Genomic DNA, 27210 nt, shown 5'->3' on the forward strand with positions numbered 1-27210 from the left:
TACTGACCAATTGACTACATATTGTTAAACAGTCTTAGAAATAAACTCATAGTATCAACATCTCGTATTCTCTGCATCCACACCAAATTAACACACATAAAACAAACTGTAAAAGTGGAACGAGAGCTGGAACATGTTTTTTTCTGTTTATAATAAACACAGCATCCCTTTATTGAATTGCACAGTCCAAAAATTCCATATAGAATAAATATTGTACTCCATCTGGTCTCGTTTTAAATTTTTTTGTGCAAAATGTAAAGAATCTTGAAAAATCATGTTAAATCCTTGTTTTGCTCGAAGAAAACAGTAAAAAAAATAGTGGTGTGGAAAAAGATGTCATTATACATCTCGTACAGCTTCAAAAACCTATATAAGACACGTCTAGCTTTTCGTCCAATACATGTTTGGCAGCTGTATACACGTCCAATTGAATCTAGTATTGTACTCAACTAGTTTTTAATCATCTTTTTATATGTTAGTTCAAATAAGTTCTGTTAAAGTCGCTGCTAAGGGGCGTGAATGGCAACATGTATTTGCCGCTGCCGTTGACGGACACGCTCATACCTACTGAATCTGGCTCATATTCCAACTTTGCTATATTGGGCAAAACATAAATGCTAATTTTCCATTTTTGAACTGAAACTAAGTGTTATAATTTTATATTATTTACGACTTATCTGTTAAACACGTAGTACAGTTTCTTAGATAAATAAACAACTTACCGTAGTACACTGCTAGAATTGTTCGACATTAAGCCTATATGTGCAAGTTACGGTCCCACGTTGGGCGCCAAATGTGACAGGGTGAGAAAACTGTGCAGCCTGACCGTAACTTGAACCCGGGACCCTTTGAATACCGTTTTGCGGCTCTATCGACTGAGCTTTTTTGCCACTTGTTAACACATTTTTCTCTAAATTTATAGAGAATGAAATACAACGAATCGCGCCCGAGGAAACTACCAATTATTGTTACGTTTGTAACGTAAATCCCAGTAAACATACTAGTAAATTGGAATAATTTTAGAAATCTATGCACAGAAAGTATTATTTTACTATATATAGGTCCACCTGAAAAGTCGTTTCATTGTTTATTTCATTCACAAGTAACATTACGTACATTATGGGAAAGTTAAAAAAAAACTACGTTTCGTAGTGCAAATAAATTCAGTTATGTTTGAAAAAAAAACATGTTTGCCATCTTTAAGTGAATATCACGAATTAGATATTCAAACTCAGAAACTGTAATGCAACTAGAAATGTGTGGATTTTACAGATTTTATTTTTACCTGTTATAAACTCAGAAATAATACTGCGAAAACATAAATTAATTGAACTTAGTACTTGTGTTGTTGAGGGACATGTGTGTTGTACAGTACAGGTATAACTGTTGTGTAATTTGAATGTAATTCAAAGAATTTTAAAAACAAAATGTCATCATTAAATCATATACAGCTGTATACATGTATATTTGTAATAATGATGTTTAATAGTTAAGATAAGTCTAGTTAGCGAAACTTTGTCATTTATTTTGTTTTTTATTTAGTTCATTGTTGTTACTATAAAATAAAATCAAGTTTTAGTTTTTAACGTCTTTATTTGATCTTTGATCTCATTATTATTTTGGTTTACATGTCATTTAACTTGACCCTTGATTGGGAATAAAAGTTATTCTATTCTATTCTGTTCCGTTCCTTTCTATTCTATTCTATTCTATTCTCATAACATTGATCAATAAGATTTCTCTAGGAAGTAAATACAAATAGGAACATAAGTTGCCTTCAAAAATTTCAGAAAGTTTTTAGTGGCTTATAACCAAATTTTATATAATTAACACGACGTGTATATAACACATATCACAGGCTAACGCGCGCTAACAAATTTTGATTTTTAAAAATGCCTAGTCTAATCGAAGAGTGCAAGGAATATTTTGCTACAGACAATTTATATGATGTTCTCGGGGTTAAGAAAACAGCCACTGAAGCACAAGGTGTTGTTTTAATTATCTGATACGGACATTTTAACATTTATCATTACATTTCGCGACAGTCTGATTATTTATTTCACAATCGCCGAATCGGGTTGAAATATACATAATTATTCCTAATAATGCATAAAAGCCGAATTGATTTGCATTCATCTTACCGAATCCACGCTTCTTTTAAAAAAAATCAAAATTTTTGTCTCGAGCTGCTGCCTTGTCTTCTAAAACTTCATATGCTGCTTTAAAATATTTTCCTTTCATAAATTATATGGGTATTTGCAAAGGGACCCAGAACATAGTTTGGATAGTGTAAAAAAGTAATTCTAGAGAAAATTAATATGAAATTAGGTGCTACCTATGGCGCGGAAAGCTCTTATGATTCATGATTTAGTATACATAACATGTTTAGTGTACATGTTAACCAGATCCATCATGCAATTCGTTAATAAGTAAATGCAGGTATTTTGTACCTTAAGCAGAAACGAATAAATTGGTGGTGTTCAACCTATCATTGGAAGAGGGACCACTGCGCATGCGTCGGCGTTTGGAAAATCCCGTATGCCATTTTCTGTTAATCTCTAATCACATATGTTGTTTTTACGTTATTTTTAATGTGCTTATTTATCAAAAAGGATTTAAAAGTACCTTTTTACATTTATCATCGTTACTATAGTTCTTATGAATGAAATGAATTTATATTTTCTGATTTTGTACATCATTCTTTCACCGGAAGTGTTATTAAGGCAAACAGGACGTTTCGGCCCCAAACCAAATCGGCCCCAGTGGAAAAATTGGGCCCTGGACGTTTCGGCCCTTTTCTGCGAGACGTTTTGGCCCTACTGTATAGTACAGGCAAGGCCATCCTTAATAATATATATGTTTGCTATTGCCGACCCAGAGTTATAAGGAGTGGGTCGGTAGGTAGGCTTTTTTTTTTTTTTTTTTTGATATATAATTTTTACTGAACGTAAGTTAATACGCTTAGTACGTTGTAACAGATTGTGGAAATTTGGGCTACACTATCATCATCGGCAAAACTAACATGTAAAAGACAGTCAAAAACAATAAAAAACATGTTCACTAGTAATCATAACATGAAATAAAAAAAATGACTATGTAGACATAAATTCAAGCATGGTCAAATTACCGATGTGATAAACTAATCCTGCGTAAAATTCCCGTACGAACTGGAAAAATTATAGTGGATCACCAGGACATTTCGTTCTCACGGATGCATGATCATTACTCAATTTATTACACGTCTGTAAAAAATAACACACGCAAGATTTGTCTCCTATAATTTCTGAATGGCGGATCGTTAAAATATTTCATTGTTAGTTACCGAAAATTATCGCAGATTGTTGAAATTCCATAGCGCTAAAAGACACAAAAACACTCGCGCAAAAAGTAGCATCCATAAATAAAAGGAATATAATGTTTCCATTGTTAAATATAAATACAAAATTTACACACGAAATGACCTCTGACAAATGACTGGTCGGCTCTTCTGAAGAATCTGTGAATCTTTGATGTTTACACACCTGTAGTTCACGGTTGCCGAATCATCAAAGAAATGCCGACACTCAATTGACTTCCACCTCTTTTTTATATATCAGAAAAAAAACTGTCATTTCTTTTTGTCAAGGAATGATTACACATGTTTAATTATTGCTCAAGTAAAAAATGTTGGATATTTATCGTGTCAATTATTGACATATTATTAATCGTAAGTGCATTTTGACATGGAGTTTAATTAGACGTATGTAAATCTGTGATTTTGATTGTGATATTTTATTTACATTATTATGATCTTGAAGATATTTTGCAATACTTGTGTCTGCTATCAAAACAATAATGCATATGAAATGACCACAGCTTCCAAAAAATTATTTTTTCGGTAAATTTTATGACAGAATCCCCGCTGCTACCAGAAATGTTTTATTGCATGGGCTAAGTATTTAATCTGTGTCGGCAGTCATAAACAAACGAACATGTACTCCAAAGCACATTAAAATTACCACATGGTAAACTAGTGACCATATAAATGCTTTACAAATATTCATTAACTGAACAAACATTATTTTTAATCCCGTTTCCACACCTTTATTTGATACGTTCTATTATTAGTTAATTCGACTTAATTGCCGCGCGCATGCAGTACTGCGTGACGTAAGGAAAATATCCTTCCCTGGTTGGTTGCTATTTATGTAAATACTTTAAATAGTAACGCACAGAATGCCCTCATGAAAGATCACTCGTTACTTTACATATTAAATGTGTGATTTTCCTCCGATTTTATTTTTGTTTTCGAGGGAATTTTTTTAGGTGGAATGCCCTGGCTGATTTGGCGGAAATAAAAAAAAATCTGATTTTTTTAAGCTGAAAAAAACTTTTGAGTCGGGGCATTTTCGCTGGGTCGGCCGGCAATAGCAAACAGATAATTTTTTAAGAGTGGCCCAATTAATTAAATTAATTAACAACAATTAACTTAATTACAATTAAACAATTATGACACTTTAATTCTTTAAATAATTATTTATTATCTTTTGATTTCCTGAACCATTTAGATATACGTTAACGTTTTTAAAGGTGTAACAAACAATAAAGGCAGGTTAATCCTTAATTTATAAATCAAACCACTAAAACTTCTTGATTAAGAAAGTTAATTACAGTTTTTCCTTAGAAAACATTATTTTTTCTTTGTTTAGCTTTATGTAAGTAATATCAGAGAAAACTTCAAAGATTAAACAAAATAAACGGTTTTCTATAATCTCCTGATAATATTTTTAATTATTATTATTATTAAATAATGATAGATGCTAGTTGTTATAAAAATGATTGAAAGACTGAAACCAAATTATAAATACTATGTACCTGCTATATATTTATTAATTAGTTTAATCAAACAATGTTGACAGTGACAAAAGAATTATAGATATTATGGCTTCTGTTTTCTTTTCATTGTAAAATTACATGACCGAATGTTTCGATTTTCACGTGCATGAACAACTAACTTTCCTTACCTGATAATTAAATGTGTTAGATTTTTCAATATCAAGGAAATAATTACGAGTAGCTATTTATTGTGAGATATTTATAAACATTGAAGTTAACATTAAATGCAACAAGTATCTAATCGTTGATGGTTTTGGTAAAGATTTAATCTTACGTAAAATATATAAGAGGTATTGTAAATCTTTCAAGGTACTTGGAAATTGGCGTTCCACTTCATAAAAATTGTCATTTATGATTATTATAACTATGAAATTTTAATATACCCGTTTAAACACAGTACCTATTCTGGGGCCGATTTGGTAAAGGGCCGAAACATCTGGGGCCGAAATGTCTTGGGTAATTTGGGGCCGATATGTCTTGGGGCCGAAACGTCTCGAAATCGTTATTAAGCATGCAGTGATTTTTTTTCCAATTTTCAAAACAACCTGTGGCTTTCTGATGGGGAAATTATAGCGCGATAAATCAGAAATGGGGAAAATCAAATTCCAACAAGTGAGAATGGAATTTACCCACACATTTAATAAAATTTTCAATTTCAATTCAATTTAACATGCATGGTAAAAATCAGAGGCTATAGGGACAGCTTTATGTCTTCTAGCTGATATAAAGTCAGATGCTGTTGAGTCATGTTTCTGGTGAAAAAGTGCACAGGGCATTTCAGGGGAAAAATTTGCTTTTTTAGGGGAAAATATACCTATTTTGAGCTAGGGGAAACAGCCTTTATTCGGCTGTAAAATACAGGGAAAAAAATCACTGGCATGCGTCTGCTAGCAATAGTCTGAATTATGTAGACGCTCATTAAAAGCGCTGTGATATCTATATTTAGCTCAAAGGGATTTCAAAATGGCGGCGCCCTGTTAACTAAGGATTTTTTCACAGCTCATTAGGTATAGGATATATGTTTTTTTTTAAATTTTCATTTACTTTTAATTTGATTTCATTTGAATTGATACACGTCATACATGTTATCTAAGAGCACTACAGCGATTTATTGCCGGTTGGTACAATGACATGGTTTAGAATTGCGTTTTTGCACGTAGAAAATCGAGTGTTGACAGGTTGCACGGTTGTTGTCAACCTAGCAAAAGTATGACGTTCCATCCGAAATATTGGTTTGCTGTTCTAAAACGGTTTAAGTGGGAACAATAATGTTATTGTCAACATCAAGTGATGTCATTTAGCTGCAAATTAATATATAAGTTAATATGATTTACGTAAAAATGACTGCAATTTTGACTTAACTGGACAAGTGGCATTCTGCCAATTTGGCGAGTTCAACCCCTTGTCTATATATTACATATAAACTATATATTTTTTTCTAGAATTACTTATTTACACTATCCCAACACTGTGCCGGGTCCCTATGGGTATTTGTCTAATTTGATGTTATGGAGCAGTCCTGTATAACCCGAATAACAGACATTGGGGTTGCAAATACCCCTACTGGTTGGGGACCACCAAAACCGGACAACCACCAAACCCGGACGGCCCCGAAAATGCTTAATTTAGTATTTTCTTTGTTCAGTCAGTGTTTTTTTTCTTTATATAACTACTACCCTAAAACGGTACCATTCCCAATAGAAAATAGACATTAAAATTCCCAATTTCCAATGTTAAATTCCCAAAATAACTGTTCAAAATGCCCACAAGACAAAGTGATTTTTCTAAAATCATTTAAATCCAACATATTCATATAAATCACCACTCAATAGTTCTATCTAGACAGTAGAAGCTGTTAGCTATCTTTATTCATGATGTCTAATCTCATTTGTAGCTGAAAAAATGCATTAAAAAAATTCCCAATTTTAGTCAAATAACGCATTTTTTCCCAATCAGTCTGGTACCGGCACCATTCCCAAAGTAGAGAAAAAAAACGCTGCCAGGGTTGTCAGTCACTTTTTTATCAACAATAAATTTGTGTTTCTTCTAAAATTAAGTAAATAAATTTATTTCAACCTCCATAAATGGTAATATTTTAATGTCTATTTCAAGAATGTTGACGTTGAAATTTGGGGGTTAAGAAAACAATGCCTGACCTCATATACCAGCTATAATCATTTGCAGAGTAAACAATAGTATATCCAAAACTTCACCATTTTGTTGCTGAAATATTGTATATCATGTTAAAAATCAAAACACCCGAGCTTTTATCTGAATGAAATCACGTCATGTACATATCTGTCCGGACACATGGTACAATGTACTGTAGTGTAGATAATTTAGGTAATTTTGATACCCTCCTTGTCGAGCCTCCGATATAAGTGTCAATACAATCAGAAATAAACAAACTAGTTTGTTAGTTAGGAGAAGAACAGTGTCAAATTTTTTGGTCTATGAAATCTGTACGAAAAAATTTCCAAAAGTGTCCGGTTGATGGTCTCCAACCAGTACACAAATAATTCTTTTGCATAAAGTAATGAAACTAGGGCTGTCATTCACTTTATAATAGAGACTCTCCTAGTCCTTCATTGAAAAACATCGCATTTTCTTTCTTTTTACAGTTTGACTAGTGATGTTCAGATTGTCCCAAGTCGCCGATAATCTTTACTGTTATGTAAATCGACAATAATTGATTCACAAAAATTTGTTCTGCGACGTCGAATATGTTTAAAGTATTAAAGGGAATTAATTCTAACGGTAATTTTCTTTTAGGAACACCTCGCGGATCGCAAAACAATCATCTCAGGGACAGTTTGGAGTTGAACAGGATCAATACGTGGTGTAAACAATAGTAATATAATGTGATGTGAATGTTATTATTTGTCATCCATTGATAAATAAAATCTATTTCATAAATTTATGAATATATAACGTTAAAACTGTGTTGAAAAGTGCTAAATGAAGTTCATGTTACTGAATATAATCAACAGCCTTGGGAAGAAATGTTACTTCCCTATTTCTTTTTAACGCGACTTTATTCGAAAAGTTATCGATTATGTCCGAAATGATTGAACCGATTGATTGGAACAAATTTCATCCGATTTCCATCACTAAGTTTGATGTTTATCGGAAAATGCGAAGTCTTTCTCTATTTGGCTTATTTCCTATAGCACAAATCGACACGCTTCTCGAGTCGATTTGAATTTACCGGTAAATCACAACTTGAATGCTATTTGTCACAAAAAACAACTGATTGCATAAAAAACGGAAGCATATTTTCCCAAAAACTGTAAAAATATGCAAAAATTACGATAAGTGGTTAATTTATCCATATATTTAAGAAGACACATGAAAGACATTTTGTGTTAACCATTATATTGGAAATTCCCGGTCATGCTGTGACGTCACTCAAAAACAATAGTACGAAATTAGTCTGAACGAAAAAAAATTCTGTTGTGATTTAAGACGCTGACAGGTGCACACACTAAAAATTTCGTCTAAAAAATTTGGTTCCAGTAATCACTGCTATGCGTAGTACACACCAATATGGAGGCTGTTTTCATGATTTTAACATGGATTTCTTTAAAATTGTTTAAAATTTGAATAAGTTGTTTTTGAGAAGGAAAATACACATTTTTGGTAGGATTATGAATACCAAGCATTATTTGTAACATTTTACATAGGGAGTTTGAATGATTGTGCATGTTCTTCATTTTGCTATGGACTTTTAAATAGATATCTTTAGACGTTAAAGCGAATATGACCAATGTAAAAAATAGCTTTAAATCCGTTGTTTATGTCTTAATATTTGGACTAGGGACTCTCCTAAGGCCTAAAAAAAAATTGATGTGTTTCTGGTGGCGAGGCGAAAAAAAGTAGGGTCGGTAGGTCGGACTTTTTTTTTTTTTTTTTTTTTTTTTTTTAGTCAATCAATCGATTGTAGATATGTCAGATACGGATTATATGGACTTTAAATTATATTCTATAGCATATAAAAGTACTTAAAAAAATGTTAGACTACCAAACCTAGTCTTCAATCTTATATTTTGAAATAAATTTTACCAATGGCATGACTCGACTTTCGTTTTCATTTTTAGCTCGACTATACGAAGTATATGGAGAGCTGTCCTACTCGCCCCGGCGTCGGCGTCCGCGTCCAGATTTTAGATTAAAGTTTTGGTGCAGTAAAATATTTTTCACTATAACTTTGTCATTTCTTAAGGTATCAACTTCAAACTTCAAATATATGTTCCTTATCATCAACCACATCATATGTGACAAGGTTCATAACTCTAGCACCAATATTTTCAGATTTATCTCCCCTTGAACTTAGAATTTTCCTTAAAAAATACTATTTTTTACTGTTACTTCTTTATTTCTTAAGGGATCAACCTCATACTTCAAATATATGTACCTTATCATCATCCCCATCTTATGTGACAAGGTTCATAACTCTAGCACCAATATTTTCAGATTTATCTCCCCTTGAACTTAGAATTTTCCTCAAAAAGTACTATTTCTTACTGTTTCTTCTTTATTTCTTAAGGGATCAACCTCATACTTCAAATGTATTTACGTTATCATCATCCCCATCTTATGTGACAAGGTTCATAACTCTAGCACCAATATTTTCAGATTTATCTCCCTTTGAACTTAGAATTTTCCATAAAAAATATTTTTTTACTGTTATTTATTTATTTCTAAAGGGATCAACTTCATACTTCAAATATGTTTACGTTATCATCATCCACATCTTATGTGACAAGGTTCATAACTCTAGCACCAATATTGCAAGAATATCTCCCCATAAACTTAGATATTTTTACTAGAAAAATGTTATTTTTTATTATAACTTTTTTATTTTTAAAGGTATCTACCTCAAATTTCAAATACTTATTCCTTATCAACAATAACATTTTATGTGACATTGTTCATAACTCTTGATGCAATATTTACAGATTTATCTCTCTTTGAACTTAGGATTTTCTTTAAGAAATATAATAACTTCTTTTCTTTTTAAGGTATCTACTTCAAACTTCAAATATATATTTCTTATCATTACACAAATGTTGTGTGACAAGGTCCATAACTCTAGCATGACTATTTCTAGAATTATTCCCCTTGATCTTGGAATTTATGTTAACAAATATTATTTTTTTACTATAACTTAATACATAATTATACATAAAATTGATTTTTCTTTCATAGTTTTGTCCTCCTTACTGCGTCCAGTATTTCATTAGTTGAGCTTCGCTGTCTCCTGTGACAGCTCTTGTTTTCATTCTTACCGAACAACTGGCTTCAATTTTAATATTATCACTCTTAACATGACCATGCACGTCCGAAAAATGTTTTGAGCTGTTTTGCTGTGGTCTTTTAATTTGATTACCTGTTTTACCAAACTATGATCGTATTTTTAAAGAAAATCGCCAGCAGTGACACTTCGGCTGCTTGTTGTGCCGCCATATTAGCCGGTGCGCGTTAATACGTAATTGGAACACGAATCGTCTGTGCCTCACATCGTTGTCGACTCGCAATACTAAAACCCGTCTTCGGTACGGGCGCCATTTTTTATACGCCTGTTTGAAAAACGGGACGTATTATGGGAACGCCCCTGGCGGGGGGGCGGGCGGCGTCCAATTTTGTCCGGAGCATATCTCCTACATGTATGGAGGGATTTTCATGAAACTTCATAGAAATGTTCACCACTATGAGGAGCAGTGTCGCGTACATGAACCAGGTCTCTAGGTAAAAGGTCAAAGTCACTTGGAGCTCATTGAAAAATGCTTGTCCGGAGCAAAACTTCCACATGTATAGAGGGATTTCAATATTACTTGGCACAAATGTTCACCATTGTGAGGCGGAGTGTCGCGCGCAAGATTCAGGTCCTTGCGGCCAAGGTCAAGGTCACACATAGAGGTCAAAGTTCAGATAAAAATATGAAGATGTGTATATGGACCATTTAGTCATCATTTATTGAGGGATTGTAACACAAATGGTCATTATCAAGACTATGGCTGTGATACATATAATTTAGGTCAAAATATACAAGGTCAAGGTCACTAAAGATGATGAAATATCCAGATTTTGTCCGGAGCATATCTCCTACACGCATGGAGGGATTTTAATGAAATTTCATAGAAATGTTCACCATTATGAGAAGCCATGTCACGCACATGAACTAGGTCTCTAGGTCAAAGGTCAAGGTCACACTTAGAGCTCATTGAAAAACGCTTGTCCGGAGCAAAACTTCCACATGCATAGAGGGATTTCAATATAACTTGGCACAAATGTTCACCATTGTGAGGCAGAGTGTTGCGCACAAAATTCAGGTCCCTGCAGCCAAGGTCAAGGTCACACATAGAGGTCAAAGTTTAGATAAAAATATGAAGATGTGTATAGGGACAATTTAATCATCATTTATTGAGGGATTGTAACACAAATGGTCATTATCATGACTACGGCTGTGACACATGTACTTTAGGTCAATATATGCAAGGTCAAGGTCACTAAAGATGGTGAAATATCCAGATTTTGTCTGGAGCATATCTCCTACATGTATGGAAGAATTTTTATAATACTTTATGGAAATGTTCACCACCATGATATGTATTGCTCCATGCATGATCCAGGTCTCCAGGTCAAAGGTCAAGGTCACACTTAGAGCTCATTGAAAAACGCTTGTCCGGAGCAAAACTTCTACATTCATAGGGGGATTTCAATATAACTTGGCACAAATGTTCACCATTGTGAGGCTGAGTGTAGCACGCAAAATTCAGATCCCTGCGACCAAAGTCAATGTTACACATAGAGGTCAAAAGTTCAGATAAAAAATTTGAAGATGTGTATAGGGACCATTTAGTCATCATTTATTGATGGATTGTAGCACAAATGGTAACTATCATGACTACAGGTGTGACACATTTAATTTAGGTTAATATTTGCAAGGTCAAGGTCACTGGAGATGATTAAATATCCAGATGTTGTCCGGAGCATATTTTCTACATGCATGAGGAATTTTAATGTTACTTTATAGAATTGTTCACCACCATGTGACGTAGTGCCCTGCACATGAACCATTAGTCTCTAGGTCAAAGGTGAAGGTCACAGTTAGAGCTCATAGCAAAACGCTTGTCTGGAGCAAAACTTCTACATGCATAGAGGGATTTCAATATAATTTGGCACAAATGTTCGTCATTGTGAGGCTGAGTGCCGTGCATAAACTTCAGGTCCCTGCGACCAAGGTCAAGGTCACACATCCTGTGCATATCTTCCCTACTGATTTGTTTTAAGGTTCATTTAACAACACAGTGCCAAGAATAAAAACTTGCTTGCTAGATAACACTTATCCATAATGCCCCCATCTCCATCTAAAGCTTTCGTAAACGGGCGTATTTTGTGACTATGGCACCCTTGTTTTTTTGTACATCGATAAAAAACTTTGGGTCGGCGCTAAAAAATAGGGTCGGTCGGGCCACCGGAAACACAACATTTTTTTTTTTAGGCCTAACCTAATTAATATAGGGGTGGGCAATTTACGGCGGTATACCAGTCAGTGATTTTTCTCACTTAATTGGGAAGAGGCCTTGGCCTCTTGATTTTGATAAAAATCATTGCTAAAATTGCTGATTTGGGAAGGAAAAAAAACTGGTTTAAGTTCAGATTTTTGGGAAAACTGCATGATTTTAAAGAAAATTCCAATAGGGAAGAGGCCTTTTTTCTGAGTCTGTTTATATATCATTATATGTAGGAAAATCACTGCCAGTTTTTGCAATATAATTTCACAACATGATATATCGATATGATTTGAAAAACTGTTTTTATACTTGATTCTCCAGAGAAGTCGTCATCTTTAAAACAATAATATATAAAAAAAAAATACAAGGACAAAAACCAAAACAAATCAAAGTGAAAACAAGAAAGGAAAATCCATTATTTGGAAGTTACATCCAAGTAATAAAATAGTTTAAGTTGAACTTTATATAATAAAAAATCTTTTAAAAATGAGAACAACTGAAAGAAAATGCACTTGAATGATAATGAAAAAAATCTTTGATTGCTGCTTATAAACAACGCTTTTAAAATTCGGAATGTGAAATTGACAATCAAAAATTGTGTCTTTTTTTCAGGCTTCTGCACAACTTTAAGGAAAAATAACACAAAAAACATCAAATGTTCAAGAAAAATCTTTGCTCAACATATCAAAAATACCCATTTTAGCTTTCTTGTGTTTTTATCTTAGACATTGATAAAAGGAAAAGTTTGCTTATGTTTTATTTAAAATCCCATAGTAAAGACTTGCCTACATTTTCAATTTTAAGATGTCTGTAATTTCAGTAAAGAAGGGTTTATCACAAGGTATCACTGAAGGTTCATCCAGACCGTGTTGCACCAGAAGAAAAAGATGCTGCCACTGTGAAGTTTCAAACAATAGGAAAAGTTTACTGTATCCTCTCAAATAAGGAGAAAAGAGCTGTCTATGATGAAAACAGGTACGAGACAGTAATTTTTATGCCACCGCAGCATCTGCGATGCGGTGGCATATAGCGATTCACCTGTGTGTGTGTGTATTTGTTTGTTTGTGTGTTATATAGATTATATAGTGAACTTCAAAAATCTTCTTGTGAAAAACCACTAGTCCAATTTCAACCAAACTTGGCAGGATTGATCCTTGGGTGAAGGGCTTCCAAAGTTGTTCAAAGAATTTCAGTCCATGCAGAAATCTGGTTGCCATGGCAACCAAAAGGAATTATAAGAATAAATTTTAAAAATATTCTTGTAAAGATCCAAAAGGCCTAGAGCTTAGATATTTTGCATAAAGCATTGTCTGGTAGACCTCTACCAAGATTGTCCAAATTATAGCCCTAGGGTCAAAATCGGCCCCGCCCCGGGGGTCATTGATTTTCACTATATGTACATATAGTAAAAACTTAAAATACCTTCATGTAAAGACTCAAAAGGCCTAGAGCTTAGATATTTTGCATAAGGCATTGTCTGGTAGACCCTTACCAAGATTGTTTTAATGGTAGCCCTGGGGTCAAAATCGGCCCCTGCCCCGGGGTCATTGAATTTTCACTATATGTACATATAGTAAAACTTAAAATACCTTCTTGTAAAGACCCAAAAGGCCTAGAGCTTAGATATTTTGCATAAGGCATTGTCTAGTAGACCTCTACCCAGATTGTTTCAAATTATAGCCCTAGGGTCAACAAATTGGCCCCGCCCCGGGGGCCATTGGTTTTTCTTATATGTATATAGTAAAAACTTTTAAAAAACTTTTTCTAGCAATTGACAAAATGCTAGAGGTTAGATATTTTGCATGAAACATTGTGAAGTGAACCTCCAGCAAGATTGTTCAAATTATAGCCCTGGGGTCAAAATTGCCCCCGCCCCGGGGGTCATTGATTTTCAATGTATACATATAGTAAAAAATCTTATTGTCTGAAGGGTACAAGGCTTAGAGCTTTAATATTGTTAAATGATATCCTCTATAGGTACTCTACCTAAGTTGTTCAAATTTTTGCCTCTAGTGTCAAAATTAGCCCTGCCCCGGGGGCCATAGGTTTTCCTTATATGTATATAGTAAAAAATTTTAAAAAAATCATCTTCTCTAAATTTACAAAAGGCTAGAGTTAAGATTTTTTGCATGAAACATTGTGAAGTGAACCTCCAGCAAGATTGTTTCAAATTATAGCCCTGGGTCAAAATTGGCACAGGGGTCATTGATTTTCACTATGTACAATATAGTAAAAAACTTCTTGTCTGGGAGGTACAAGGCTTAGAGCTTTGATATTTGGTATATAATATCATCTATGGGTCCTCTACTAAAGTTGTTTTAATTATGCCCCTAGTGTTAAAATTTGCCCTGCCCCCAGAGGCGATAGTTTTCCTTTATATGTATAAAAGTAAAAACTTGAAAACTTCTTTCTCTGAATTGACTAAACGGTTTAGAGGTTAAATATAATGGCATAGGATCTTTAATGAGGCTTTTGAACCTCTTCCAAGATGTTCAAATTAATACCCTGGGGGTCAAAATTGGTTCCACCCCCAGGGGTCAAATTGGACTTTTCTTCAGTACCATAATAGTAAAAAAATATATTATATTTTTTCTTTAGGTAAACCATAAGCTTTGAATTTTCTATAGCAATATTATCTATAGGTCCTCTAAACCCAAAGGTTCAAATTTTTTCCCTTGGGCAAAAAATTGGCCCTGCCAGGGGCAGGATTCTCAAATTATGTAACAACATTGTAAAAACAGAAAAAAAACAAATGGCTCTTTTCTAATGTGGAAGAAACACAGCTTAGGATATTTTACTGAAAGTTGTTTGGGGGGACCTGTATCAAGATTGTTTTGAATTAAACCCTTGGGTCAAAATTTTGCCCTTGCCAAGGGGAAAGTGGACCCTACATTCTTTTCAATTTTTTGACCCAATGTGCACACCCCCTGTTTAGTTGTAAAGTGAACTTTGGGATATCAGCTGACCTAGATTTTTGACAAAGTGTCTTACTGTTTGTCTTAGATTGTAGGTCGATTGAATTTAAAGGCTGTGTGAAATATGACCTTCACCACCAAAATTCACCCAGACTTCAAGTGCCATTGAATATTCCTACTTCTGATCTTTTATTGGTTTTTAACGAATAGATTTTTAAACCACTAAATCTGATAATAAGAATTAGATAGGTCAGGGATCTATGCATTATGACAATCTTCAATTGTATAGAAACAAAAAAAAATCTGTTCCTACACTACTATTTAGTGTTGTATTAATGCGGTGGCATAGCATTTTTCTCAAATGCAATCTTGTTTATACTCTGCTTTTCACAAATACACCTTGAAATAGTGTTAGTCTGGGTCAACAAATGGCTGTTGCCTGACATGTGCCAATCATGTGAAATCAAGTCATATTTGTTGTCAGTTACCAGGAAATTGATAATTAAGGGTAAGTTGTCAAAAAAAATTGGTAGTATAGGATGGACCAACTGCCGAATTGTGACCAAAATGTGTGAAAGAAATAAACCATATAAACATACTTAAACAGCATAAATGGAATGTCAGTAGTTTATACTTTGTACAATATGAAAATGCCTCAAAAAACAAGCTTCATTTTTTGAAACAAAAACAATTGACCTATGACGTGATAAAGAAATTAAAGGGTTTTTAAATTATAAGAAAAATTTGAAAGTTATCTTAAAACCGATTTTTTGTTATAATAAATTGTTTATTAAAAATTCCTGCCTTTTAGTAAACAATAAAAGAAAAATTACTTTTAAATAAGTGGGAAATTTGACAAAGGTTTAATAAATTTAACCCTTGTAAACCCCGGAGGGCTTAAATTACAGCCCCCCTGTATATGTAACATGTATTGTAACAGTGTTATCTATTCATAGAATGACACTTGTACGGTTGTTTATTTTAGTAAATGACTACAGACGCTGCCTTAAAATGATTGTTTGAAAATATTTTATTAAGTAATTATTTAAAATAAAATTTGTCCCATAATAAATATATAACTATATTCTTGAAAATGTTTGCCCAATCAAACTCAACCAATTACAATATGCATGAATATAGATTTACACAGTGTATTGGTGGTTAATGCTCATTTGTAAATTTTGTTAATATTTACAAGAAATGACGTATTTGACGAACTGATGTACTAACAAACAATTATGTTGACGTATTTATCATTAGACCGATGTAAGATGGAAAACCTTTAGGTCTATGTCCTATGTGCATGATAATAGTTCAACTATCGATCTCTTGAACAAATTTGCACAGGCCCTCCGAGTTCGAGCGAAAGAAGTTTGACTGTATTTTCATCTATGATAAACTTTTGTAAATTTTGTATATTGCCTTGCCTCGGCAGATCTCTTGTTAATGAATAGTATTTATACTTAATAGTTTAAATGGCATTTGAAATATTAAATAATGTGTTATTATTTAGGTGAGATAGATAATGAAGATGATGCCATTCCCCAGGATAGGGGCTGGGGCAGCTTTTTGGGAGAAAAGTTGTTCAGAAAAATTAAAACTGATGGGGGTATAAAAAATTTTCGAAAAAAAATTTCAAAGGAAGTTTTACATGTATAAAATAAATTTGATTTTTGTTTAAAAAATAAAATGAAAACCCTTTATCATTTTTGAAGAAATTTTTTTACTATTGGGAAGGGTTGACAAACAAACGTTTTTTTTGAGTTTGTTTTGTTTGGTTTTTGACCAAACAAATAAAACAGGGTCCCCCGTTTGAGGGGTAAAAAAAATTTGTTTTAACTTTGGTTTCTGGTCTCCTTGTAGTTATCTAGTGAGAATCTGGATACATCAATTCAAAACCAGGTTTCCAGCACAGTGAATATTTAGTTAAAGTAAGGGAGTGGCTTCTGTGAGTAATAGGTCCTATGTGAATGCTTGCCTTTCACTCTGGTTTGAACCAACAAAAAAAATCCATATAAAAAAGCTGTTATTACAGCATATGAAAGCTGCCAAGTTCTACAGTTAGCTTTATGTTGTGTAAAAGGTCAATTTTCATCTAATTATTTGGATAGATTTACCCCCAATAAAGTGAATACCATTTGATAAGTGTAATGATGCTGTGAGAAGAGGCCATCTCAGAAGAATGATAGTTCACTGATACACATAATAACTGAGGCATTGAGTTTTGAACATAAGAATTTCAGGAAACTGTTCTGGAAGCTTACAAAATATAAGTAGTTTTACACTTGTGATACTGTATACCTGTAATATGCTGAAAAGGGGTATTGAATATCTTCATATGAGATGTGTACAGATAGCTTATGGAACGTCAGTGGTTTCTAACAATTTAAGTGAAAGAGTTTCAAGCAATTTTATCAGTGAGTATTGTTTAAGCTATATGTCTGTTCTATGACAAGAGAAAAAGGTTATGGTTACATTACATTGGCAGCAATGAAAGCAGAAATGATAGTATCTTGTAACTTATTTAGTTTTATAAAATAAATATCAACTTTCTTTTGTTTTGCTTAGAATCTCAGGAGGAATTAGATGATTTAAAGACAGCTTATGTTGAGTTTAAAGGAGATATGGAAGAAATTCTAAATAATGTGATGTGCTCTAGCATAGAAGATGAACCCAGATTTAGCAAAATTATCAAAGATTGGATCAAATCAAAGGAAGTACCAGCATTTGAAAAATTCATGAAAGAGACAAAAAGAAGCAAAGAAACTAGGAAAAGAAAGGTAAATTTTATATGCATTAAAAAGTTGTCAATAATACATCTATTGTGTGGCTGCTTAGCTGAGTGGTGAATGCATTAGACTAGTAATCTAAGGATTGCTGTCCGCATGGGTTCCTACTCTGTCAGAGGCAAGCCGTTGTTTCCTTGTGCAAGAAACTTTACATTTTTAGCTCAGTACAGGAACAGATTCCAGAGTGTTTCAATAAGCTTAAAGCTTCCAACACAATCAAACTAAAATAAATTCACATAAACTAAACTAATACATCTCAATTTATTCTACATGACCATAAGAATTTATTGTGTAATTTTTGAAGAGGTTGCATTCAAAGATACATGACAATGATTAGTACATATATACAGACCCTATGAATTAGTACAGAGTGCAAGAATAAAATAACATAATTATAACAAGCCTTTTTGTCAAATAGTTAAGTTTGCTTGATTTTTTCTACTTTCTTTTCACTATTTTGAGCTTTAACATAAGCAAGCTGTCTGATGATATTTATAATATGTTTCTAGGCAGCACAGGAGGCAGCCGAGGCTGAAGAAATGAAGGAAGAACTGGGATTAAATTGTGATGATTCCTTGAAGGCATTGATACAAGCGAAACAGCAGAGTAGAGGCCAGCATATGAACAGTTTCTTTGACCAGTTAGAAGCTAAATATGCTCAGCCTAAGAAGGGTAAAACAGTCAGTGATAAAGGGAAAAAGAAGGGAAAGAAATGAAACACAATTCTACAAACAGTTTGAAGGGGTGAATGTGGTATCTTATTTATTCATAAAGGAATAAGCGATCCATGACCTCAGGCAGTTAAAGCATTTTAGAATGTCTTTGAGTTATGAAATATTCACTTTATAGGGAAATAGGGTGATGATTTTGTCTACATTTTGAACTTACTATCTTCATGTATTTACAGTCATTTACATCTGCATCAGACTTCATTTTGCCATGTATTGTATAAAACATCTTCAGTTTTGTTTGAAAATGATCTTTTAGTGATCTTTATACCCCCAAAAACGAAGTTTGGGGGGGGGTATATAGGAGTCACCCGGTGGTCAGTCGGTGAGTCTAGACATCCGTTGCATTTTCCTTGTCCGGAGCATAACTTGAAGACTAATGGTTGGAATTCAATATAACTACATACAATGGTCAAGCACATTGAGAGGAAGTGCAGTGCACAAGAACCATAACTCTATCGTGACTAATTACAGAGTAATTACCCTTTGTTACTTTTCCTTGTCCGGGGCATAACTTCAAAACTACTGGTTGGAATTAAAAACAACTTCATACAATTGTCAAACACAATAAGGGGAAGTGCAGTGCACAAGAACCATAACTCTATCTAAAGTAATTACAGAGTTATTGCCCTTTGTTACTTTTCCATTGCTTTCTTTTGTCCGGACCATAACTTAAAGACTAATTGTTGGAATTCATTATAACTTCATACAATGGTCAATCACATTGAGCACAAAAACCATAACTCTATCTTGACTAATTACAGAGTTATTGCCCTTTGTTACTTTTCTTTGTCCGGGGCATGACTTGAAAACTACTGGTTGGAATTAAAAACAACTTCATACAATTGTCAAACACAATAAGGGGAAGTGCAGTGCACAAGAACCATAACTCTATCTAAAGTAATTACAGAGTTGTTGCCCTTTGTTACTTTTCCATTGCTTTCTTTTGTCAGGACCATAACTTGAAGAATTCATTATAACTTCATACAATGGTCAAGCACATTGAGAGGAAGTGCAGTGCTCAAGATCCATAACTCCATCTTGACTTATTACAGAGTTACTGTCCTTATTTACTTTTCCTTGTCCAGAGCATGACATGAAAACTACTGGTTGGAATTAAAAACAACTTCATACAATAGTCAAGCACAATAAGGGGAAGTGCAGTGCACAAGAACCATAACTACATCTTGACTAATTACAGAGTTATTGCCCTTTGTTTCTTTTCCATTGCTTTTTTTGTCCGGAGCATAACTTGAAGACTATTGGTTGGAATTCAATATAACTTCATACAATGGTCAAGTACATTGAGAGGAAGTGCAGTGCACAAGAACCATAACTCCATCTTGACTAATTACAGAGTTATTGCCCTTTGTTACTTTTCCTTGTCCAGAGCATAACTTGAAAACTACTGTTTGGAATTCAAAACAACTTCATACAGTTGTCAAGGACAATAAATGGAAGTGCAGTGCACAAGAGCCATAACTCCATTTTGACAAAATACAGAGTTACTGCCCTTTGATACTTTTCCTTGTCCGGAGCATAACTTAAAACGTACTGGTTGGAATTCAAAACAACTTCATACAATGGTCAAGCACAATAAGACGAAGTGCAGTGCACAAGAACTATAACTCCATCTTCAGTATTTATAGAGTTATTGCCCTTTTGTTCCTTTTCCTTATCTTTCTGTACTTATTACAGAGTAATTCAATAAAACTTCATCAATGGCCAACCACATTGTAAGGAAATGCAACATACAAGAACCACAACTATCTTTAATTGCCCACAACCATAACTCTATATTTCAATTCTTTTACAAGGTATTCTGTTACTAGTAACATCCTCATTTCCGAAGCAGTCTTGTGGGGGTATTAATCACATTTAGTGATAGTTCTAGTTTATGTTTATTTATGTGTTAAAGTTGATAATTTAGAGCATACTATTATATGATATTTATCCTGTACACAGGGTTCCCACGCTGTCCGGGAAAACGGGAAATGTCCGTGAATTTGAAAACAGGAGCTCCCGGCCTTGAAAAGTCCGGGAATAAGTGTTGATACATAAAAAAGTCCGGGAAGGTACGGGAATAAGTCCGGAAAAGGGGAGGTAAATCAAACAACCAAAATGGCGGTCTTAGCACAGTATATTGACTTCCGCATCTTGAATGTTGATTATTTTTCGATTTACATGTGTTTTGGGAGGCCAAGTTTGACATTTATGAGATTTAACATTTATTTTCTGGTTACTATGGCGGTTTTGTTTGGAAAATGTTATAAGAATTTAGACAGTCACAAATCGACCACAAGTTTGCTTGATTGGCCCGTGCTAAGAAACATGAAAGTTCACAGGTCTGGTTGCTTCCTTGGGCAATTTGTTTAACCTTATTGCTCACAACCATGCTAAAAGCCAAAGGTAAACCAATATAAAATAAACAAAAGTATTACATACATGAACTTTTGTCAAGGCAGAGCACAGCCAGTTGGCCACACCATATTTGGGTAGCAAGAAATACCCAAATATTAGCCAAAATATACTAAAAATGAATGTGTTACACTAAAAAAAGTGCTGTTTTAATCATGAATACAATATGCACTTTCATTAAGATGTAATCAAACATACCCAAATATACATTTTTGAACCAAAATATACCCAAATACAGTATACTGCATGAAAACTATTAAATAAAAAAAATAATACGAATGAACTTACATATGAAATTACAACAAAATTATACCCTACAAATTTAAATGTAGACAACAAATCTCATATCTTGCAAGTACATTTGTCTATTCATTAATGAACCTAACAGTTAGAAAAGCAAATGTCACTTTTTTTTCTTACAACATCTGAACTGAAAATTTCAATGGAATGAATGAAAGTAATAGTTGGCTAAGTCACATTATTTTGTAAATATCAATTCATTATCTCATTAAAATCTATATTGTATACAAACCAAAATGAATATTGCTATAATTGTGTGTGTTTGGGTATTTTGTGCTGCCGCCATATTTTGTAGAACCCGTAGCACAGGCTTAAGCAGAGTACAACATTTAAACATGAAAGTTGTGAAATTTTTAATGTAGAAACACCTGCAGGCAGTTTTAATATACCCTTCAGTGTGACATGCTTTTGCCGTTCAATGCACCTAAGTGGACTGAGGTCAAATGTGAGGTTACTTATTAAAGTACTATGAATATCTTGTAAAAAAAGTGATCCCTTGGAAGCATACATGTGAACTCTCCCACTTTTAGCGGGAGACTCCCACTTTTTGCAGCCATATTTTCAAAGATTTTTCTTAAAATAAGGGGTATTTTCACAAATTTAAGAAATCTCCCTATTTTTGATGTCAAAACTTCCTTCAATCTCCCTCTTTTTGAAGAAAAATCTCCCACTTGATCATCTAAAAAAGTTCACATGTATGTGGAAGCATTAAAAACACCAAAATTACATGAAAATTGCAGACACCCTGCAACAGTTGCTGTCACAAAGTACATTTCATTATTTATAGACACTTAATGTATTTCTTAGATAGAGTTAGATTTATGTCATGTACTACATGTATTATATTGGTGTTATTAAATGTTGTTTTAAACATTACCATGAAAATATTCATAGGACAAAAAATTGAATAGCGTGAACTTTAAATTTCTAAAAAGTCCTTAAAAAATCAAAAAAGGTCCTTGATAAGTCCTGGAAAAGTCCTTAAATTTTCAAAATATCTAAGAGTGGGAACCCTGTGTACAATTGATTTAGCCAAATTTTCCTAACCCAGTGAGAAAAATAAACAAAATGAAAGAAAACTGCAACATAACATGACAAGTTGTTGAAAAAAAGTTATTTCTTTAAGCATAGTTTTCAATTCCAAAAAGAATCAGTAACATTTCTAATAAAGAACAAACTTTGTGCGCCGGCCATTTATGCTCTGTGTATGTAACCTGCATAAAATGTTCAAAATTTGCTATAACATCCTCATTCTGTCAGCTACAGCCTACATACTTCTTTATAAGAAAGTCATTTTGTTATCTTAAAATGTTACCTTTACTCATAAGGAGTGGCCTTCAAGGACAAATTTCTTAAATCCCATTGTGTTTTATATGGATTTATTAGCTCACCTGTCGCAAAGTGACAGGGTGAGCTTTTGTAATCGCTTTTCGTCCGGCGTCCTTAAACTTTTACTTTAAATGACATCTCATAAACCGCTGAGCCAATTTCATCCAAACTTCACAGGAATGTTCCTTTGGTGGTCACCTTTAAAAATTGTTCAAATAATTTAATTCCATGCAGAACTCTGGTTGCCATGGCAACCGATAGAAAAAACTTAAAATATCATCTTTTAAAAAACCCAAAGAAGTAGAGCTAAGATATTTGGCATGAAACATCTTCTAGTTAGTGTCTATCTAGTTTGTTCAAATAAAAGCCCTGGGGTCAAAATTGGCCCCGCCCCGGGGGTCATTGATTTTCCCTATATGCATATAGTAAAAACTTAAAAAATCTTCTTTTAAAGAACCCAAAGATCTAGAGCTAAGATATTTAGCATGAAACATCTTCTAATGGGTGTCTATCAAGTTTGTTCAAATAAAAGCCCTGGGGTCAAAATTGGCCCTGCCCCAGGGGGTCATTGATTTTCCCTATATGCATATAGTAAAAACTTATAAGATCTTCTTTTAAAGAACCCAAAGAGCTAGCGCTGAGATATTTAGCATGAAACATCTTCTAATGGGTGTCTACCAAGTTTGTTCAAATAAAAGCCCTGGGGTCAAAATTGGCCCTGCCCCAGGGGGTCATTGATTTTCCCTATATGCATATAGTAAAAACTTATAAAATCTTCTTTTAAAGAACCCAAAGAGCTAGCGCTGAGATATTTAGCATGAAACATCTTCTAATGAGTGTCTATCAAGTTTGTTCAAATAAAAGCCCTGGGGTCAAAATTGGCCCTGCCCCAGGGGGTCATTGATTTTCCCTATATGCATATAGTAAAAACTTATAAGATCTTCTTTTAAAGAACCCAAAGAGCTAGAGCTAAGATATTTAGCATGAAACATGTTCTAATGGGTGTCTACAAAGTTTGTTCAAATTAAAGCCCTTGGGTCAAAATTGGCCCCGCCCCGGGGTCATTGATTTTATTTATGTGTATAGCAAAAACTTAAAAAAATCTTCTTTAAAAAAAACCAAATAGCCAGAGTTTAGATATAAAGCATGAAACATCTTCTAGTGAGTGTCTTCAAAGTTTGTTCAAATAAAAGCCCTGGGGTTAAAACTGGCCCCGCCCTAGGGGTGTCATTGCTTTTAACTATATGTGTATAGTTAAAACTTAAAAAAAAAAATTTTTTAAAAACTTTAAAGACCTTAGATGTTTAGCATGAAATATCTTCTAATGGGTGTCTACCAAGTTTGTTCAAATAAAAGCCCTGGGGTTTAAACTGGCCCCGTTCTGGGGGCCTATATACAGGTGAGCGACTTCAGGGCCATCATGGCCCTCTTGTTTATTTTATGTCCATATCTTGCTTGATTTGTTAAGACGTAATGTAAATGCACCAGCTTTGTTAATTGTTAAACTTTACATAGAGATATGTACTTTGATGTTTGTTGATATTAATCACACCGTATTACCGGCGGCAGTGATGGCAGATCACTGCAGTGATGGCAGATATCTGAAAATTACCGATCGATACAGGTAGGTTATAAATTTGGTTGGTTTAACTATATTACACAAATACGGCCCATTTCATTGCTATAAAACTATTGTCCATTGAATGGAGATACTGTAAGGTAATTTTGGACTCGTTTTTTCCTGTTTTCAGACTATTTTGAGCAGGTTAAAAGTGAAAGCCTTAGAAAAATCCGTGAAAATGTCTGTTTTCTGTTCAAAATATCTCAAGTTTTAAGTAAATGGCAGGATTTCCTGTTATCAATATAGACGTTCATCCATTGGGGTCACGCAAGCCAAATATCTACCCCGTGAGTCTTTTCTTGAAAGTTTTACAGACGCTCAATCTTGTCCGGTCGAAGAAAAAATGCTGCCGTTGTAGGCAGATACATATTATAAATGCTGCCGTCGATGACAGAAATACCATGAAAGTGGCTAACATTCTGACAGAAAATCAAGTTCAATCTTTTATCAATTCCTCTTTTCTTTGCGTCCTTTTAGTCAGAATTGAGACGTTAAACTATCATTTCTAATATTTTCTCAAGATAGAAAAGTTATTAACCCATTACCCCATGAGCGTCTTGTGAAAAATGGCTGTTTTCATTTTAAGGTCTCCCGTTACAAGTTCAAGTTGCTATAAAACTATAAAAACTGCTTCAATACTAATCAAACTTGGCACAAATGTTGACTGGACCATTACCTTTGTGACAACATGTTCAGTCTGAAATTTCCTGTTACCATAGCAACTAGGGGACATCTCAAAATTGCCAAAAATCACTATTTTGCGTTGATTTTTTCCATCAAAATTGATTTCAAAGTGCTGCCACTTCTCAATGGATTGAGATAGAGTCAAAGGCTTTTCAGCATTGGTTACACGTTACCTTATGATCGACCTGGGGCCATTTTTAGCCTCCCACAAGTCCAAAGTTTTCTTGGCGATGAGGGGGACTCAGCCCCCCTTCAAACCCCCCAAACAGAAGGGGGCACATCCCCTTTCTGGCAACCCCCTGATGTATCTTTTGGATGGGGGTGGGGGGCCGCGCCGAAAAAGTGGTCAATTTTTTAAACAACATTTATCAAACAAAAACAAGTGTTTTGGGGCCTAAATAAGGCATTTTTTCACCATTTGAGAAAGCAAAAAAGGAGGGGGGTGAAAAAGGCGTAGAAAGGCGTATATATCTGGTAATGGGTTAACAGAAAATGATGAAAAAAAAACGAAATTACCCAAAAACGCGTTTTTCCATGTTAAAACATGGCCTCACATATAATTTTGAAGAAAAATTGCTGTTTTGTAGATTTTTTGATTTTTTTTCATTAATGCGGTATGTGCATCGAAAAAAAGCTTATTAGCAACATGCAGTTACAATACAAAAAGTTATGATTTAGTACCACAAAATTTCACTATAAATAGAGAAATGAACATGAAAAACTTCATTTTTCTATATTCATGCATGTGTGCTTGATCTGTTGTGTCTGTCAGTTACATCACGGATTTATATTACAGGGATCGAACACTCCCAGTTAACCCTATATAAATGCTTAAATATCTTGTCGTGCATCCGATAAAGGTACATCGATCGATAATTTACCGGCGCTAAGCGTAAATGCCCGTTTGAAACGGATACCTACTTTACAAAATACCATATAGCTTTTTCCATTTATTATCCGATTTTGGAAATTTAAAGTTTATTTTGAAGAAAAATACTTGTTTAATTCAAATATCTAATTTATTTTTTAAAGGTACAGTTTATCTGTCCGCAACGACGATTAAAAAATTAACTTGAAAAAAATCCGCGGTAAATTTACATTTTTTATATAAAAAGCAGGTATTTGAAATTTATTATTATGGTAATAACATAATAAATTCAATTTCAAAATAAAAAAATAAGCCGATGTAAGTTATTCACAGATGATCAAAGATGCAATATTTAAGATTTATTGGGTTACGTAGTCAAATTTATAAACGCACAATTGTTTTACGTATTGCGGGCTTTACAATTCGCGCTCAACACGTGAGGAAAATTTATTCATTTTTTAGTACAAAATATTGCCGAGATTTTAATATTGCCATATTCATAGAATATTTAAATTTCCTTCATCATTTATATCATCATTATTTTTTTGTAAACCTGTTTTCAAAAGTCGGTGCAGTGAAGTAGATAATCATCGTAACAGTTTTAAAAGTACTCTCGTGTGGCTGTCTCGATTCCGGCCTCGTATATTTTAAATATTCTTTTTATTTGAATGCCTGTAGAAAGATATTATTGATATATTTTAATGTAACGCTAGAAAAACAATAAAAATCTTATCAGTTTGAGTCAGCATTATGCGAAATAAAAGTAACTTTTGATTATTTTTTACACAGCGCTTAAATTTCTTTGAAGTTTAATTACTTTTGAAGGGGGTTAATTACCAGGTAACAAGTGATAATTGAAAAACTTTATTTTCAAACTTTCATTATCTGGTTACATGTGATAATTGCAACACTCAATCTTCAAAAACAAATAGAATTTGAATGTAAATTTTGTATGTGCGCGGTCTTTAACTACAGTCCATGGTATATGTGATAAGAAAATGATTCTGAAGAGGATATATATAAATACAATGTAAATATATTCTCTTTATTAACATTTATAAATGAAATAGAAAATATACAACTAAATTTGTACAGCCCTTTCTTTGAAAACTAATGAAAATAAACATATGACAAATTTGACGTGAATTGTGAAGGATAACTATTAA

The 27210-nt window shown here is 33.6% G+C and overlaps 1 protein-coding gene across 1 annotated transcript; it reads left to right on the forward strand.

Annotated features, from left to right (window-relative positions):
• The first annotated feature begins 1838 nt into the window (after nucleotides 1-1838).
• LOC132750238 (dnaJ homolog subfamily C member 9-like) lies at nucleotides 1839-18953 on the forward strand. Its single transcript, XM_060740181.1, is given in 6 exon segments — nucleotides 1839-1986; nucleotides 13213-13223; nucleotides 13225-13365; nucleotides 16820-16951; nucleotides 17887-18087; nucleotides 18606-18953. Coding segments are annotated over 6 exon segments (786 nt in total). The 5' UTR covers nucleotides 1839-1892; the 3' UTR covers nucleotides 18813-18953.
• The last annotated feature ends 8257 nt before the right edge of the window (nucleotides 18954-27210 follow it).

This window comes from Ruditapes philippinarum, unplaced genomic scaffold, assembly GCF_026571515.1.
Source record: "Ruditapes philippinarum isolate M1 unplaced genomic scaffold, ASM2657151v2 ctg873_1_1_1_1, whole genome shotgun sequence".
NCBI lineage: Eukaryota > Metazoa > Mollusca > Bivalvia > Venerida > Veneridae > Ruditapes > Ruditapes philippinarum.